The 19611-nt window shown below is 32.0% G+C and overlaps 1 protein-coding gene across 1 annotated transcript in view; it reads right to left on the reverse strand.

Moving 5' to 3' along the window:
- Window positions 1–19611, reverse strand: part of LOC114328096 (uncharacterized) — a 77503-nt gene that overhangs the window by 17279 nt on the left and 40613 nt on the right. The window contains exons 3-4 of the mRNA XM_050645740.1: window positions 16563–16815; window positions 12111–12344 (exon numbers count right to left, since the gene is read on the reverse strand). Coding sequence (XP_050501697.1) covers window positions 12111–12344; window positions 16563–16815 — 487 coding nt within the window. The remainder of the gene's footprint in view (window positions 1–12110; window positions 12345–16562; window positions 16816–19611) is intronic.

Genomic DNA, 19611 nt, shown 5'->3' on the forward strand with positions numbered 1-19611 from the left:
ATATATCAAAGTTTATCCGACTAGACACCCTTAAGCTATTAACAAATTTTCAGCTCGCTATTAATCAACTTTTTTTTCATACGCGGGATCCAGACCTATATGGGCTGCTATGCTCGCGCTTATATTGAGAAACTACACACGAGATTATAGCAAAATTTCTATTGATTGTAACTTTTCGAGTTTTTAAGTTACAGCAACGAGATTTATGGCTTTGGAAAGGTAATTTCAAAATATGTAAAAATATACAAGGCATGTCTAAATTTTTTTTTTCATTTCCCGTTAAACCGGAAGCCATGTTTTGGGTAAAATTTAATGTGATAATAGATAATAAAAATAATAAAAGTATCATATCTGGTCTCGGAGGTAAACTACACTATGTCGACATGGTATTTTTTGGAATAAGTTTCTTTAATCCACTTATTTTATTAGTTGGATTATACAAATTGGTTATACACTGCGCGTCACAGAAAACGGGCACCCTAAAAATGGCTTAGTTTTGATGCCCCATATCTGCTAAACCTGTTGTCCGATTTAAATAATTTATTTAACATGTGATAGCCTTATCCCTTAACAATATCGCTGTAATAATACTGTTGCTAAACAGGTAAATTTTCATTGTATACCGGGTGTACGAATCAAACTGTGTTTTTTTCTCAAAGTTCGCAACACCCTGTGAAATATTCTAGCATTTATAAGATACTGCCTGAAATTAAAACCCAACTATAGCTTCAGGTTTTCTTAACATTCTGTTTTTTGATTCATTCGCTTATGTTGGATACTACCATAGTTAGGTACTTTAACAACTAGCCATGTCCTTCATCAGTACAGGGTGTTTCTAAATAAGTGCGCCAAACTTTAAGGGATAATTCTGCATGAAAAAATAATGACCGTTGGCTTTATAAACAAATAGACATATGTCCGAAAATTCTTCGGTTCCGAGATACGGGATGTTGAATTTTTTCTTGCCCACTGACGATTTATTTATTGCTTTACAACCGGTTGAGATATGCAAATCTTTGGCGAGTTTTAATACATAGTTATTGCACATTTTTTGACAAAGAACTAAGAATTTTATGATCGGTCATATTACCCGTATGCGCGACAATGGTAAATATAAAATTCTTAATAGCATGTCAGAAAATACACAATAACTATCTCTTAAAACCTACCAAATTTCATTTGCATATCTCAACCGGTTATAGCGCAATAGATAAATCGTCAGTTTGTAAGAAAAAATTCAACATCCCGTATCTCGAAAACGAAGCATTTGCGGACATATGTTTATAAAGCAAACGGTAATTATTTTTTCATGCAGAATTATCCCTTAAAGTTTGTCGCACTTATTTAGAAACACCCTGTACTGATAAAGAACATCGCTAGTTATGAAAGTACCTAACTATGGTAAGTATTATCCAAAATAAGCGAATTAATCAAAAAACAGAATGTTAAGAAAACCTGAAGCTGTAGGTAGTTGGATTTTAATTTCAGTATTTTATAAATGCTAGAATATTCCACAAGGCGTTGCGAACATTGAGAAAAACATAGTTTGATTCGCACACCCGGTATACAATGAAAATTTACATGTTAAGCAACAATATTATTACAGCGATATTGTTAAAGAATAAGGATATCACATGTTAAAACAAAGAATGTGTGTGTACTTTGTACGCACGTAAGAAGTTATACTTCTATTATATGATTTCAACGAAAAAATATACTTTCAACAGGTTATTTGTATTCTATTTAAAGATTAAAATAATTTTTACTTACTACTTTCCAAAAATTTTTATTAAAACAATACCAAAAATAAAAAAATAGAAAACACATGGATTCGAACCGGGGACCTCTCGATCTCAGGTCACACGCTCTACCACTGAGCTATATTCCATTTGCTTTGACAGGTTACAAGATTTCTCATACATACTGACAAATTTAATAGACCAAGTGAAATATACAAAAATAATTTATTTCATATAATACTTACTATTGAAAAATACTTACTATTATTATAAAATATCTTATTCCCGAGGAAGACAAATCCAAAGACACAAAAATTATAATAAATATATTTACTAAAAACACTAATAATATATTCTTTTCTCGCACACCTTATTTGCGCTACATAAAGATGTTGCGACTAATACCATACTGTCGATGTGCGCATGCGCCAGGGAATGTAAGAATTCACCCTCGTGCCTTCAAGAAGTATAACAAAAATTACTTAAATCGGACAACAGGTTTACGAGATATGGGACATCAAAAATGGCCCATTTTTAAGGGTGCCCGTTTTCTATGACACGCAGTGTATATTATCATTAAAATAGAGTCATATTGTCTTTCAACTAATTATAAACCGGGAGATATTAACAGAAGTTCAACCACGATTTTCTAAGTCCTGCCCTTTGCAATTCTGGAAGGTTAGAGAAGGTATTTACAATTTGTGGAAAAATCCACTGGTTTCCTGTGACATTTTCCTGTGAAAATTAGATTTTCCATGAAAAAAAAAATTGGGAGTTGCGATGAATTTTTAAGTCCTGCCATATCCATAGAATAACAGGATACTATCTATTTTATGAAGAAAATTTTTTGGGCAGGACGGTTGCAAAAGGACTAAGGGAGTATACAGATATACAATCATGTAATGAAAATAATGAAATTTTCATAATTTTCTAAGTTCGGCCAACTTAATAAATTATTCATATTTATTTCAAAATGACCAAAAAAATGTTGGTATGACGTCACCTAACGTTTAACTGCACTTGTTTCTTGGAAAATTCTGTATAAAATTTTCACTCTGGTTCCGTGATTTTCTAAGTCATAAAATAAATTTTGTTATAAAATAAATAATTTCAGTAGACATTGTTCAAAATGGCAGGATGTTTAGTTACACCTTTTTTACTATATATAGTTAAAAAATGTGTAAGAAAATTCGTGGACAATTACACGATTTTCTAAGTCATGCCATTTCGCACATATCTCAAGAAGGTTAATATAAATCTATTTTCAAAGAGGCAGGATGGTTGTATAGTTATTTCGAATAAAAAAATTAAATTGTGTGTCGGTAAAATTATTTCAGGGTGTTATACAAACATATTCATATCACCACAATTTTCTGAGTCATGCCATGTAGAGTATGCTTAAAAAACACTAATCTAAAACCGTTTAAAATTTGGCAGGATAACCGCAAAGATGAATAATACAAAAAATTAATTTGTATATCATTAAAACAATCGTATCCTATTAAATATTATTTTCCTGAATAATGTCTCGGAATTTTTACACACTTTTCAAATCTAATAGCAAACTGTAACATCTTTATTTTAAGTGATTAGATCATATTTTTATCTAAGTAAACGCAATAAAAGTAAATAGACAATTTTTACAATTTATTGGTTATAGTAGGGAATTTACCTACCCATTATATTATACAGGGTGTCCAGAAACTCTCATAACAAACGAAAACCGGAGATTCCTCAGATAATTTTAAGAAAATTTAACTCAATTCACCTAGTTCAAAAATGCTTCCGTGGAAAGCTACAGCTCTTTAAAGATGGCGTCTTGTAATTCATCATCGTCATAATTCAACCCGGATCTATCCACTGCTGGATATAGGTCTCCCCCAGTCTTCTCCGTGCATTTCTGTACTGTGCTGTCTGCATCAAGTATCTGTCGATCCGTTTGATGTCATCAGACCATCTGGTTGGCGGACGACCTCTACTTCGATATGCTTCGTCTAGAAGAAGCATATCGAAGTCTTGTAATTAGTTTCTTTACAATAGCTCCAGAACGCTTTTATTTGGAAAAACGAAAACTTATACACTTATTGATCTTCCAGAGGTCAATTGTCAAATGTCAATTATCAATTGTCAATTTTTAGTACCGGTCATAGGGGTCCGTTTTGGGTACGGAAACGGATATTTTATCGAATAACTTTTCTGTCTAACTTTGAAGCATTTCTGACACTGGATTATTAAATTCTGGGATAGTTTTGTACTAAAAGGTACTTTTGCTTTAACTCAGAAGAATACGCAGTTTTCTAGAAAAATCGATTCGAAAAATTTTTCGTTTTTTGGTTTTTTAATTTAATAATTTAATTTAAAATAATTTAGAAAAATTCTATTTAGGAAAACGAAAACTGCTACGTTTTTCTCTTCCAGAGATGAATCGAATTTTTCAATTGTGAATTTCTAGTACTGGTCATAGGCATCCGTCTTAGGTAGATCAACGGATATTTTATTTCATAATTTATTGGTCTTTAAAATTTCAGACATTCTTGAGAGTAGAGTATTAAATTATGAGGTATTCTAGTACTAAAAGTTACTCTTGCTTTAAGTCGGCAAATGCACCGTTTTTTTTTAATTTTTTTAAAATTTTTTTCAATTTCAACAAACGAAAAATTTTCAAATGGATTTTTCCAGAAAACGGTGCATTCTACTGACTTAAAACAGGAGTACCTTTTAGTACTAGAATACCTCACAATTTAATAATCTAGTGTCAAAAATACCTAAAAGGGAAAGACAAAAAATATTCCTATGACCGGTACTAGAGATTCGCAATTGATGAAATCGATTTATCTCTGGAAGAAAAAAAGGCGGACCAGTTTTTGTCTTTCGAAATGGAAGCGTTCTCGAGATATAAAAAACTAATTACAACGCGCCACAGGCCACACATCAAAGAAACATGAAACGTAAATCACGTTTCATGTTTTATGAGCATGAATCACACTCGTTTCATTGGTAGGCGGACTTTAAGATTTGTTTAGCCGTGTTTTATTCTCATGAAACGTTGTTTTTTGTTATCAAATATATTTTTGTTGCATAGCAATTTTATCCCGCCTTCTTACTTGTTCGAACACAAACTACACACGCATGTAACAGGCGCTAAGTTGTCGCACTCAACTGGTTTTCCTGATATTGTAGGATTGTAGATATTGTCCTGATATTGTTTCCTATATTTGATAGCAAAATGTCCTAACACTAACAACACCAGAATAAATCGATTTTTAAATACAGCACCTATCTTCTTGCAACTTTTTGCATTGTGTTCAGGATAACATCAGGAAAAGGTGTACAATATAAAAATGGGTGAAAATTGCATTTTAGTGCATAACATGCATCCAAAAGTGCATAAACCTGTCAAAATCAGTGTATTAAGGGCAAAATTTTGTTATTTGGGAGGTTTATGGAGTTACGAATACGCAAGCAGAACCGACCTCCGAATCACCTAGTGCCCAGAGTTGCTGCTAGGGCACGTCATCTGGAGTTTCGTGGGATATCGGCAATAAATTAAAGCAAATAGATTATTCGAGGGTTTTTGGGATGGCCAAACACGAATATTATATTACAACCGACCCTCGGAGCACCTGGTGCCCAGGGTGACTGATCTCGAATTTAGAGGGTTTTTGGAGGTCGATTCTGATGGCGTATTCATGTTCAGCAACCACAAAACTCCTCGAGTAATCTACTTGCATCACTTTAGTGTATGAAAGCCTCGAAATTTAAGAATATGGCGTGTATATCAGTCACCCCGAGCACTAGGTAAAGATCTGTTCTAATGTGACATTCTTGTTCAGAAACCCCAAAAACCACCTGAGTAATCTGTCTGTATCAATTTACTGCCGAAATTAGTATATAAATATGGTATAGAAAATGCTTAACAAATAAAAAGGTAACATAAAATATCATTTTATTATAATGCTAAAATACAGGGTATCCCATTTAAGAAAACTCAGAAAATACTCATTCCGAGTTTCAACCAACCCCGTATAATAAAATTAAACATTTTGGTATACTATTAATAACTGACAATAGCAGACTATATGAAATATCGTTTAAACATAAATTAATAGAAGTTTGGATATCAAATCACTAACAATATGTATAGGGTGTGAATGTTCCTACAAAATTAACAAAAAAAAAACGTAATTATATTTTAAACTACCTCGTATAATATTTCAAAACACTATATTTTATTAAAGACAACATCGAGTAGAATCCTAAAATGTAAAGATATACAGGGTATTCCATTTAAAAAAACATACATTTTTGTCACCCTGTCAAAACGGGTAGCCCTGTATATTAGAAAATACTGTTAAATCATAGTCCTATCTGTGGCCCATGTTTTACCTAAATAACTTTTTTCGTATATCTTACGACAAACGAGTAATTGGACTTTGTCACACTAATGCCCCACCCTGTATACAAAATAACCATAAAACCATCCTGCCTCTTTGTAAATAGACTTATATTAAGATTCTTGAAACATGTGCAAAATGGCATGACTCAGAAAATCGTTGACTTTTTCACTAATTTTCTTACAAATCTAGGACTCCTGCCGTCTTACAAGAACCGTTTAACCTTCTTGCCGAGTACCGAAAAGGTATTGATTGTATTTAAGTATTATAACTTTTTAAAGGCAGGACTAAGAAAATCACGGAATCAGGGTGAAAATTTTCCGCAGAATTTTCCAAGGGACAAGTATACTTAAACATTAGGAGACGTCATGCCAATATTTTTTTTGAGCATTTTGAAATAAATATGTTTAGTTTATTTAGTTGGCAGGACCTAGAAAATCATGAAAATTTCATTATTTTCCTTACATGTTTGTATACATAATACTCCGTTACCCCGTTTGTAACCCTCGTGCCCAAAAATTTTCTTCATAAAATCGATAGTGTCCTGTCTATCTACGGATATGGCAGGACTTAGAAATTCATCGCACTATTTTTATTTTTTGGGAAAATCTAATTTTTACAGGAAAATGTCACAGGAGATTTGTGGATGTTTCCAGAGATTGTAAGTACATCGTCTACCCTTCCAGTATTGCAAAAGGCAGGACTTAGAAAATCGTGGCTGAACTTCTGTATAATATCTCCCGGTCTATTATGGGATATATCAGATTTTTATTAACATCCTAAGTGCTCTAAACTTTGCTGCAAACACACGCTAAACACAGTTGATCGAAATTACATAATGTAATTTACCTCCGAGGTCCAGATATATGTCTGCAATATTTCAAATTTTAGTTTCTATTACCGAGGGAGTTACGGGCACTCGAATATTTTTTTATGAAAAATTCATAACTTCTTTTTTTATGAAATCTGATTAATGTCATTCAGTTAACCGATTATGCATCTAAAATATATCAAAAAATAAACAAATTCCTTCAAGCCGTTTTTGAGAATATCTAGTTCAAAGTTTTGCCAAATTTGGCGCCTTAAGTATGGGCAACACATAACTTTTTCTGAAAACGATAATATTCTCCTTGTAACCCCATCTTTAAACTATAGAACGGCTTTTTTTTAAATTAAACTTATCTTAAATAAATTTTTAGATAGGTAAGGAAATGTGTCGGGTGGGCGGTTGTCCATATTGGCTGCCATTTTGAATTTGGAAATGTCAATTTCCATATTTCCATTTATCTATCGATGAGCTGATGTTATATATTCCCAGTACTACTTTACGGGCTTGAAGCATGGACCCTGACAGAATCGCTATTAAAAAACCTAGAAGCATCTGAGATGTGGCTCTACCGCCGTATTCTGAAGATCAGTTGGGTAGAAAGAGTCACAAACGAAAGGGTTTTGCAACGTTTGAATAAAAGTTGCGAAGTAGTGAACACGGTTAAGAGGCGCAAATTGAAATACTTTGGTCATATAATGCGTCACCCAGAAAAATATGACATACTTCACCTTGTCATGCAAGGTAAAAATAATGGGAAAAAGAAATGTGTGCCGCTGTACAACTTCTTGGCTTAAAAACCTACGCCAATGGTTTGGGAAAACTAGCACTGAACTATTTCGTGCGGCCGTAAATAAGACAATGATTGTTAATATGCTGGGCAACATGAGAGCCAACGATCGACAAACGGTCTCGGCACCTTAAGAAGAAGAATCGATGAGCTAACTTTGCACTAAGTTTCATTCGTTTAGGTCAAAATTTTCAAAAATGGGCCATAAATAACCCCCCTATGGGGATATATTTTAAAAGCTTAGTTTCTCGACAAAATTCTCTTAAACTTACTCATACCGAATTTCATTGAAATCGGTCCAGTAGTTTTTGCTGGGCGGTGGCGACATACGTACATACTGAGGGCCCAGGCCACTCAAAACGTCGAAAAAAAGTGAAATCGGATTTTTTTTTGCACGATCTTATAACTTTATCTATTGTACTATATTTATTGTATTATACGTATGTAGTACGATAAATAAAAATATATCCCATCTGAAATACACTGATAACACTGAGCGTTTGAAACGCATGTCAAAGTGCGTCAGGGACATACGCTGGTATACCTCTTTTTTAACATACTCTTGGACAATGCGGTTAGCGATGCCATAAATAGAGGAAATATTTTAACAAATCCTTTTACTGGTATATGCAAATAATTTAGATGTAATTGCTAACACAACAGGCAAGCTAGAAGAAATGTACAGCACAAATAAATAAAAAAACAAAATCATGGCATCAGTACCCAATAGCAGGGCCAGAAACATTGGTTCCCAATTCATTGTTAATAACTCTAGCTTTGGTCAAAACTTATATGGGCTACAAATTTGTATCTTACCGCTTTTGTAATACTTAATGAGGGATACTGTGACTTTTGTATTGAAAGAGGAATTTAGCGAGAAAACAGCATGTGCCCTAAATTGTTTACAACTTTGCTAAAATACGGCTGTAAAACAATAGATTGGAACGAGAAAGGTATTACGGTAGATGGAAATTTTTTAGATAATCTTAAGTTTACAGATGAGGTTGGGTCTAGTGAGGATGTATGATACAGAAACCCTGACAAGAATAACAGTGAATAAACTACAAGTTGCAGAAAGAGCAGTGGAGAAAATAATGTTAGGGGTTTTTCTACGTGATAGAATACATAATGCTACTATCAGCAGTAGACGTTGTAGACTAGATGATGAATGTAAAAGATTTATTCACTTAAATTTATAGCGACTAATTATTTAGAAATATATAGGGTGCCTATATAATAAAGGGCCTATTAGAAATATCTCGAGAACTAAAGCCAGCAGAATCATGAAAATTGGAATGAAGGGGTTTTGAAGAGTGATCTATTTAATGTAAATATTTTCATCTATTTCCAACTTTCGGCTATATCGGAAGTTGCTTATAACTTCGTTTTTTTAAATGTTTAAATGGGACACACTGTATATTTTTACATTTTTGGATTGTCCTCGATGTCTTCTTTCTTAAAATATGAGGTTTTGTAATGCTATATAGGGTGGTTTAAAAGATAATTACGTTTTTTTTTATTAATTTCGTAGCAACTTTCACATCCTGTAGAATTGCAGTAGTTTGACATCAAAAACTCTATTTATGTTCAAATGATTTTTAATATAGTCTACTATTGTTAAAAATTGCTAGTGTAGGTAAATGTTGAATTTTAGTATACAGGGTTAGTCGAAGCTCGGAATGAGTATTTTCTGAATTTTCTTAAATAAAACACTCTGTCTTTTAGTATTGTAATGAAATGATATTTTATGGTACTTTTTTATTTCTTAAGCATTCCCTATACCTAACTGCTTTAATTTTCGCTTAATTATTAATCGCACAAAAATCTTAACTACAGAGGTTTTTTTATAACTCAACCCTTATTGGTAATTTTAAGGATCACTCTAGATTAATATATATTTATTTCCGAAAAATTATTTGTGATTGAATATTTTCACGGCCAACTTAATAAAATTTCACGAATTTTTTGTGGCAATTAATGTTTGGCTTGCATCACCAATAACTCACAAATTAAAGCAGTTAGGTATAGGGAATGCTTAAGAAATAAAAAAGTACCATAAAATATCATTTCATTGCAATACTAATATATAGGGTGTTCTTTTTAATAAAATTCAGAAAATACTTATTCCGAGTTTCGACTGACCCTGTATACTAAAATTCAATATTTGGCAACACTAATAATTTTTAACAATAGTAGACTATATTAAAAATGATTAGAACATAGAGTTTTTGATGTCAAACTACTACAATTTTGCAGGGTGTGAAAGTTGCTACAAAAGTAATAAAAAAACGTTATTATCTTTTAAACCACCCTACATAGCATTACAAAACCTCATATTTTAAGAAAGAAGACATCGAGGAGAATCCAAAAATGTAAAAATATACTGGGTGTCCCATTTAAAAAAACGAAGTTATGAGCAACTTCCGGTGTAACCGGAAGTAGAAAATAGATGAAAATATTTTCATTAAATAGATCACTCTTCAAAACCCCTTCATTCTAATTTTCACGATTCTGCTGCCTTTAGTTTTCGAGATATTTCTAATAGGCCCTTTATCTGCCTCACCCTGTATAACATATACAATTTTTTAAAAATCTTACTTTGTCAAAATTCGTAAAATTTTCTTCATCAGTCAGTTATTTTCGATTAACAGAAGACAAAATTGAAAACTATCTTTAAAGTATCTTTAAATTATTTATAAAGTAGGTAACTATACAGGGTGTTTGATAAAGAATGGGCCTTAGCTTAACGTTAGATTCCTGAGGTTAAAATAGGTCGATTTAAGCTAACTTACCTTAGTACAAAAGTTGATAATAACCGAAATACAGGGTGCCAAAGTTAAACTTTGATTTTATTTATTTTCGAATATTTCCTGACAGGCACAAACAACACAAAATTTTGGTAAGTGGTGCTGGTATTGTACAATCTACTAAATTATGTGAAACAAACGTTTCTGGCTACTACCAGAGGCGTACGACGGGGGAACGTGAATGGTTGACCCTTCCCAAATTGTACGCCACTGGCGGAATTGCTATTTTAGTACAATTTTTTGATTCTCCAATACTTTTTGTGTAAAAAACATACTCTTCATTCGTAACGATCACGCCATTAGTTTTCGAGGTATTTAAAGCTAAAAACGAAGGAGCATAATACATTAATCAAAATAAGTGTGCCTTTTCATTTTAAACTTCAAATATCTCGAAAAATAATGACTTTATCGTTACGAATGAAGAGTATATTATTTGTATAGAAAGTATTGGAGAATCTAAAAATTATGCTAAAATAGTAGTTTCATCAGTGGCGTAGAATTTGGGAATGGTCAATCATTCAATTTCCCCTGTCGTACGCCTCTGGTATTAACCACAAACGATTATTTAACATAATTTAGTAGGGTGTACAGTACCTACACTTTCTGCCCAGTACTATAAGGATATGTCGAATAGTTTTATAGTATTGGGCACACATACTTATTTCTTAAAGTTTTAAAGAATAAATTATTATTAAAAAAAAAATAATACTTTAAAATAATTTGACATATCCGCGTGATACTTGGCAGAAAATGTAGGCACTGTACACCCTACTAAATTATGTTAAATAATCGTTTCTGGCTACTACCAGAGGCGTACGACAGGGGAAATTGAATGGTTGACCCTTCCCAAATTCTACGCCACTGACGAAACTGCTATTTTAGCATATTTTTTTGATTCTCCAATACTTTCTATGCAAATAATATACTCTTCATTCGTAACGATAAGCCATTAATTTTCGAGATATATGTTAAAAATGAAAAGGCACACTTATTTTGATTAATGCATTATGCTCCTTCGTTTTTAGCTTCAAATATCTCGAAAACTAATGACTGATTCGAAAACTAATTCGTTACGAATGAAGAGTATATTTTTTTACCTAGAAAGTATCGGAGAATCAAAAAATTGCAGTAAAATAGCAATTCCGCCAGTGGCGTAGAATTTGGGAAGGGTCAACCATTCACGTTCCCCCGTCGTACGCCTCTGGTAGTAGCCAGAAACGTTTAACATAATTTAGTAGATTGTACAATACCAGCACCACTTACCAAATTTTGTGTTGTTGTCCAATGCCTGTCAGGAAATATTCAAAAATAAGTAAAATCAAAGTTTTACTTTGACACCCTGTATTTCGGTTATTATAAACTTTTGTACAAAGGTAACTTAGCTTAAATCGACCTATTTTTACCTTAGGAATCTAAGGTTAAGCTATGGCCCATTCTTTGCCAAACACCCTGTATATTAGATCTAACTTTTAGTTTTATGTACCTATACAAAAACGAAACTAAACTGTTTAATATCTTTTTTTTGAAACTATTTAGAAAACATTTTTAACTCACCTGTCAAACACTGATACAAGACATAAAACGCATAGAGCGAAAAATGTCCCAACATATATGTCACTAAAATAAGCGTAGTGTATTAAGAAACTGGCATCCTGTTGACGTAAATTACAGACCAAATAAAGCCAATGACCTAAACCTAATCCTCCAAGAAGTCCATGACATAACGTGGAAAACCGTATCCACCATTTTTGGAAGCATATGGATATTTCCAGTGGGTAAATGGCGTACCTAAAACGTAATTTAAAGTAGTACCAGCTATCTAAGACACTCATTAATATTCAGCTCAGCGAGGTGTGAAATTCTTGTTGGAGGTGTGGAATTCCATGAACAAGGGATCTACCCGTTTTATGAAATGATCCCTTGTTTATGTTATTTCACAAATCCAACAATAGCACCCTGCTGAGCTGAATATTAATCAGTCTCTTAGATAACTGGTATGGGTATACCTACACATTAATAGATTATCTTCTTTCTTTTTTTGTGGGACAATTCTGTTTAATAATTTGCGTATGATCAGAACTTCTTCTTCTTTCGCCCATTTCTATATAATTTTGGACACATGTCTTCCCCAAATCTTTCCATATCTCTCTGTTCTTGGCTGCGCTTTTCCAGTGAGTTCCTGCAGCTTTTGCAATATCGTCTTTCCATCGCATCTGAGGTCTTCCTCTTCTTCCTGTCCACGGTCTCCAGTTTTTTATTTCAGCATTCCATCTTTTATCTTTCTGTCTCGCATTGTGGCCCGCAAATCTCCACTTTAACCCTGTTATAATAATATGTTCACTTACATTTTTTACTTTTGCTTTCTCTATTATCCAGATGTTTGATTTTCTGTCTTGCAATTTTATTCCCAACATGGACCTTTCGTTTCGCCTTACGGCCTGGATTCCGTTTACCTTCTATTTTTCCTTGCATTATATTTTGAAGTATGTGATGCTTATTTATGACTTCTCATCAGGTGACCCAAATATTCGAGTTTTCTTCGTTTTATCGTTAACAAAATTTCTGACTTTTTTCCTATCCTTCGTATTACTTCAAAGTTTGTGATTTTTTCGACCCAACTTATCTTCAGCATTCGACGGTAGCACCACATCTCGAAACTTTTAATATTTTTATGTTGTTCTGTTTGGGAGTTCCCTACTCTCACAACTACACAACCTACACAACCCCTACTCTCATTTAAAAAAATCATCGATAACGTCATCAGGCCCAGATGGATGACGTCACTAGTATGATATATATGCCAAAAAGTCATAATTTAAAATAATGAATTTATTCCAACTCAAACGTCCTCGCTGCACATATATTCGTTAACAACCTCAATATTTACATTATTTATATTTTTTATTCTGTCATGATCAGAACAGTAAAAGCAAATTAAAAAGAAAAATTCACAAAAAGACGAAATTGAGATGAAATTTTACGAAGAACAAAAGTTAATTTGGACAAAGACAGCAATAAAATATAGTGAGTTAAAAATTATCAGACCAATAACGACATCAGCGGCAGAAACACGACCTGACACAGTGAGGACAAAATGAATGTTAGAAAGAGCAGAGAGGAAAACCCTTCGAAAAATCGATTGCAAGACTCTATGGGACAGAGCTAGAAGTCTAGATATACCCGGTGTCCCAATAAGAATAGCTCTTGGCTATATCTCAGGAACCGTTTATAGTACAGCTTTCAGAAAAAAATATTTATAACAAAAGTTACCTCGGGAAAAGCCTGGAAATTATTTTCATAATTGTAGGTTCACCGCTAGAGGGCGTAATTGAATATCAAAAATTAAAAAATCAAAATTTTACAAAATTTGCCTAATGAAAGGGCACTGGAGCTCCGATCATCGTATTCTTCATAAAATTCTGCGCCTATTTGATTTCACAAGTTTAAGTGTACCTTTGCAAATAAGAGGCGGGGGTGAGTGGGAACCTTGTTATGAAAAAATGGCTGTGAGTCCGGTTCTGCTAAATCGAATTTTGCAAACTTGGTCTTGTTGAAAACAGCTCTTTTTCGTCAATGTAAAAGTTATAATTTCGAAACAGCTTATTAAGTAATATGCCAGCTAGGAGGCGTTATTTAATTATTTTCAGAAATCTAGTTTTCTTTGAAAAATATTAAATACAAGTATGCATTTTTAATCCTGTATTACAAAATTAGATCAAATTAGCAACAGAATAGCGAAAACCGCATGTTGATACCTATTTTCTATCTCGAGATATCTTAAGAAACGTGTAAATAAACCTAACCGTTACTGTCACCGGTAAACAAAGTTAAGGAAAGGTAGTGTGCTGTGGAAAAAACAAAGAAACATTTTCCAGAAATCAACGTATATAATTAATTAAAACAACAATAAGACAAACAACACTATAAAATATACCAAAGAAATAAAAACAACTACTTAGTGACGACTTAAATGTTCAAGTTATTGCCCATCATTTTTGATTCAAGTATTTACTCTTTTAAGAGTAGATTAAACAGCAGTCTTAATTTCTGCTCTCGAAATGCTTTGAATGGTGTTTCGTATTCTCTGGATCATTCTTTCTCGAATAGGCCTAGCTGAAAAAACAAGGTCTTTAATCCGTCCGCATACCTAAATAAAAGTGAAATACCAAACCGTCCCCTCACCAAACAGTTAAATCAAGTGATAGTCAGATAATTGGACCCTTTCTTTTCGATAATGCTATTATTGGTGAAGGATATCTAATTTTTTTAAGGAATGAATTGCCTCTTCTTCTGGAAGATGTACCGCTAGCAGTTCGTAGATCTATGTTGTTTCAGCACGATGGTTGTCCCGCGCATTTTTCCAGAGTAGTAAGAGATTTTTTAGATGAGTCATTCGCTGATAGATGGATAGGACGTGAAAGCCTATTTTTCGGCTAGCCAGAACACCAGATTTAACTGTTTTAGACTTTTATTTATGGGGGCGGATTAAAGACCTTGTTTTTGCCGCTAGGCCCACTACTCGAAAAAACATGATCCAGAGAGTAGGAAACGCCATGCAAAGCATTGCGAGAGCAGAAATTGAGACTGCTGTTCAATATACCCTCAAAGAGTAAATACTTGCATCGAAAATTATCGGCCATAACTTGAACAATTAAGTGGTCACTAAGTAGTTGTTTTCATTTCTTTTTTATATTTTATAGTGTTGTTTGTCCTATTGTTGTTTTAATTAATACACGTTGACATCAAAAAAATGTTTCTTTGTTTTTTCCACAGCACACTACCTTTCCTTAACTTCGTTTATCGGTGACAGTAACAGTTATGTTTAAAATTTACACGTTTGTTAAGATATATCGAGATAGAAAAAAGGTATCGACATGCGGTTTTCGCTATTCTGTTGCTAATTAGATCTAATTTTGTAGCACAGGATTAAAAATGCATACTTGTATTTAATATTTTACAAATAAAACTAGATTTATGAAAATAATTAAATAACGCCTCCTAGCTGGCATACTACTTAATAGGCTGTTTCGAAATTATAACTCTTACATTGACGAAAAAGAGCTGTTTTCAACAAGACCAAGTTTGCAAAATTAGATTTAGCAGAACCGGACTTACAGCCATTTTTTCGTAACAAGGTTCCCACTCACCCCCACCTCTTATTTGCAAAGGTAGACTTAAACTTGTGAAATCAAATATGCGCAAAATTTTATGAAGAACACGATGATCGGATTTCCAGTGCCCTTTCATTAGACATATTCTGTAAAATTTTGATTTTTTAATTTTTGATATTCAATTGCGCCCTCTAGCGGTGAACCTACAATTATGAAAATAATTTCCAGGCTTTTCCCGAGGCAACTTTTGTTATAAATATTTTTTTCTGAAAGCTGTACTATAAAGGGTTCCTGAGATATGGCCGAGAGCCATTCTTATTGGGACACCCGGTACAACGGAAATGCAAGGTGGAGAACATTAAGAACTGGGTAAGAAACAGAAGAGTAGAACGTAATGACCACATAAGCTGAATGACAACAAATAGAGTGGTAAAGACGACGAGAGATCCCCAATAATAAGTGGATCGGTGGGAAGCCCATGAAAAGCATGCAACCACAATTTACTATAAGTAGGTAGGTACATCGAAAAAACGGAGAATGTCTACACAAAAAGAAGAAAAAGAAGAAGACTTTTTTACACTGACGCCATTAATATTGAACATACTGAACATACCGCATTTTGAAACTTCGTGAAAGTATATAAATCTATAAACACATATTGAATCAAGCCAATAAAAAGAGAAAGAAGCAGAAAACATATTGAATGATACGCATGATACGAGAACTTTCAAACGATGTTTATTCAGGTGTCATACCTATATTAAAATGTAAGAAAAATATCAATGATGTGATATTAATGTTATTATTTTTACTACTTATTAATATATACATAAATACAAATTCACATTACTACCATCGAAATTGTGGCGAATTTATTATTTGAGCCAGAACTTACTTTTTGCCAAAGTTATCGTCCATATTGTCCAATGATGGTGGACGATTTAATAATGTATTCGATCTAGATGTAACTTCGAACTTATTTTTCTTCTGTACATATAGCTTATCTGATTTTCTAGGACTTTTCTTCATTTTCTCTGGTCTGGAATTAAATTCGGGGTTATTTTCGAATACGTCATCTTGAAGTTCTTCCAAGGCTACGGCTATATCATTGCGAAGGTCATATTCTTCTTCTCGTTTTTTGTGTTTTCCTAAAACATAACAATACTTTAGTCCAACAAAAAGTTAAATACATAATCCAAACATTCATAATAGCCCAATAAAATAAAATAAAATCAAAATATAATTCCGTACAGGTTGGAATAAATTTTTTATTAAAGTTTAGGTCAAGACAAAAGAAATTTTCAAGAAAGTATATTATGATTCATAGGTATGAGGGGATCATTGTTTAAATAATTAAAAATTGGTAATTTTTGCACAAAATTTACTTTTTTAACTGCTGCGGCAATTCTTGTTTTTATTAAGGATTCTACAATTTTTTTCTGCAAAGATGAAGAAACAGTCTTTTATATGAGACTTACTAAATTAAATTTGACCCGTAATTTATTTAAATAATTTTAAATCAAAATTAAAAAACAAATTTAAAAAAAATATTATTTACAATATAAATAAGCACTATAAAATATTTTGTTTTGCAGAAAAAGTTGCGCTATAATATCACTATAAATTGACAAAAAAAAAATGGTTGATAAATATTGAGCAGTTTATAAGAGATTTAATTTGTTTATAAAAAATTACCATTTTTTCAATTGCAAAAACGCGACTGTTACCGATAGAGTGTACAAGTTTTTAAGGTCTCATTTTATTTTATTTAATGTATGTTTTCGATAAATGTATTGACAAATTAAAATTTTAATTAAACATCACTTCAAAATTACGTTTGAAAATTGGTGTATTTTGTTTAAAACTTGTTTTTTTAATAACATCACCCGGATTAAAAATTTTAAATTTTTTTTCGATAATCGTGTTTCTGGTAGTTTTTGACATATTTACAAAAGAAAAAAAATCTAGATCCATTTTTTGCCGGGATAGCTTTTCCAAGTTTAAAAATTCATAATTTGTTTATTTATCAATATTTACATTTTAAAGTTCGTGAGTACATCTATCAACCCTACTACTTAACAATGTCATTTATACATATAGTTAAAATTTTAGAATATTTTTAAAAATAATGATTTTCGTAGCGACCTTAACTGAAAACTTTTTGCATGAAGAGTGGTGCACTAGTACTTTGCAATACCTTCGTTAATAATGGACCAATTTCAATGTTTTTTTTTTAATTTTATGTTAGCTTATAAAAATAGTAACATCTAAATGACACTTTTAACAATAAATATTCGTTAATTTGTTATAAACATTTTTTTTTTCAATTTTTTTTCTCTAGATGTGATAAAAAAAATTGACACAAAAGATTTTTTATAAAAAAATTAACAAAATAATACTGAATTAGCATTAAAAAGTTGTTAAAGACTTTTAGCTTTGTACAATATTAAACTATATTGTGAGCACGTAAAGGTTGGAATACATTAATTTTCTCGAGAATGGACGATTTTGGAAAAAAATCCCGAAACGGGTCAAATTTTATTTTTAAATTACGACTTTTTGGCAAATATATATTATATTAGTGACGTCACCCATCTGTGCGAGATGACGTCAACGATGATTTTTTTAAATGAGAATAGGTGTCGTGTGATGGCTCATTTGAAAGGTAATTCAATTCTCTATTCAGTAGTATAAACATTAACATAATTATTTATACAGGGTGTCAAAAAACATTTTTTTTAATTAAATTTATTGACATAAAAAGAGGATTATATGTAATTTATTGAATTTAAAATACATTTTACTGCTCTCAGAAATCAGAAAAAAATGTTTATTTAACAAATAAATATTGTTTTTGCTTAAATTCAATATTAATGCAGCCACCCACCTGCCTCTTGATAGTTTGAACATTTAATTTAAGCGAAAAGCGATGATTATTTTTCAAATAAACATTTTTTTCTGTTTATGAGAGCAGTAAAATGTATTTTGAAGTAAATAAATTACATACATTCTTCTTTTTATGTCAATAAATTTAATGCAAACATTTTTTTTTTGGACACCCTGTATAAATAATTATATTAATGTTTATACTACTGAATAGAGGATTGAATTCCCTTTCAAATGAGCTACCACACGACCCCCATTCTCATTTAAAAAAATCATCGATGACGTCATCACGCCCAGACGGGTAACGTCACTAGTATGATATATATTATGCCAAAAAGTGGTAATTTAAAAATAAAAATTGACCGGTTTCGGGATTTTTTTTCCAAAATTGTCCATTTTCGAGAAAATGAATTGATTCCAACCTTTACGTGCTCACTGTATATTTATATATTTTACATTTTTTAATTTTATAATCTTTTTAACAGGTAATACACGAAAAATTGTGTATGGACCATTCCACGAACATACGCCTGTTTTGGATTACTTCGACAACGAATATTTTACTGTGCGACATAAGAAGTACGAAAGTAAATGGCACTAATAATTATTCCAATAAACAACAATGTAATTTGCAATTTACTTTCATTCTTCTTATTTGGCACAGTAAAATATTCGTTGTTGAAGTAATCCAAAACAGGCGTATGTTCGTGGAATAGGGTATATATACTTATTTGTTAATTTTTATTCACTTATACACATATATTTATATAGAGGTATTTGTCTTCCATTTTTTTATATATTATATTTTGTATTCACATTATCTTTGCGAGATTTTGCCAATCATTTGTACAAAGAAAAAAGTTTTGATGATTCTTTAAGAAAAATTTACTATTTTGTTAAATTTTTAAAATAAAAAATTGTTTTAATACTCCTTTGTAATTATCTTTGGTGCCAACTTTTGTTTATCACAATACTAGAGAAAAAATTGTTTATAACTAATTATTGATTATTTATGGCAAAAAGGGTCATGCAGATGCTATTATTTTTATATGCTACCC

The sequence above is a fragment of the Diabrotica virgifera genome, chromosome 3 (genome assembly GCF_917563875.1).
Source record: "Diabrotica virgifera virgifera chromosome 3, PGI_DIABVI_V3a".
Classification (NCBI taxonomy): domain Eukaryota; kingdom Metazoa; phylum Arthropoda; class Insecta; order Coleoptera; family Chrysomelidae; genus Diabrotica; species Diabrotica virgifera.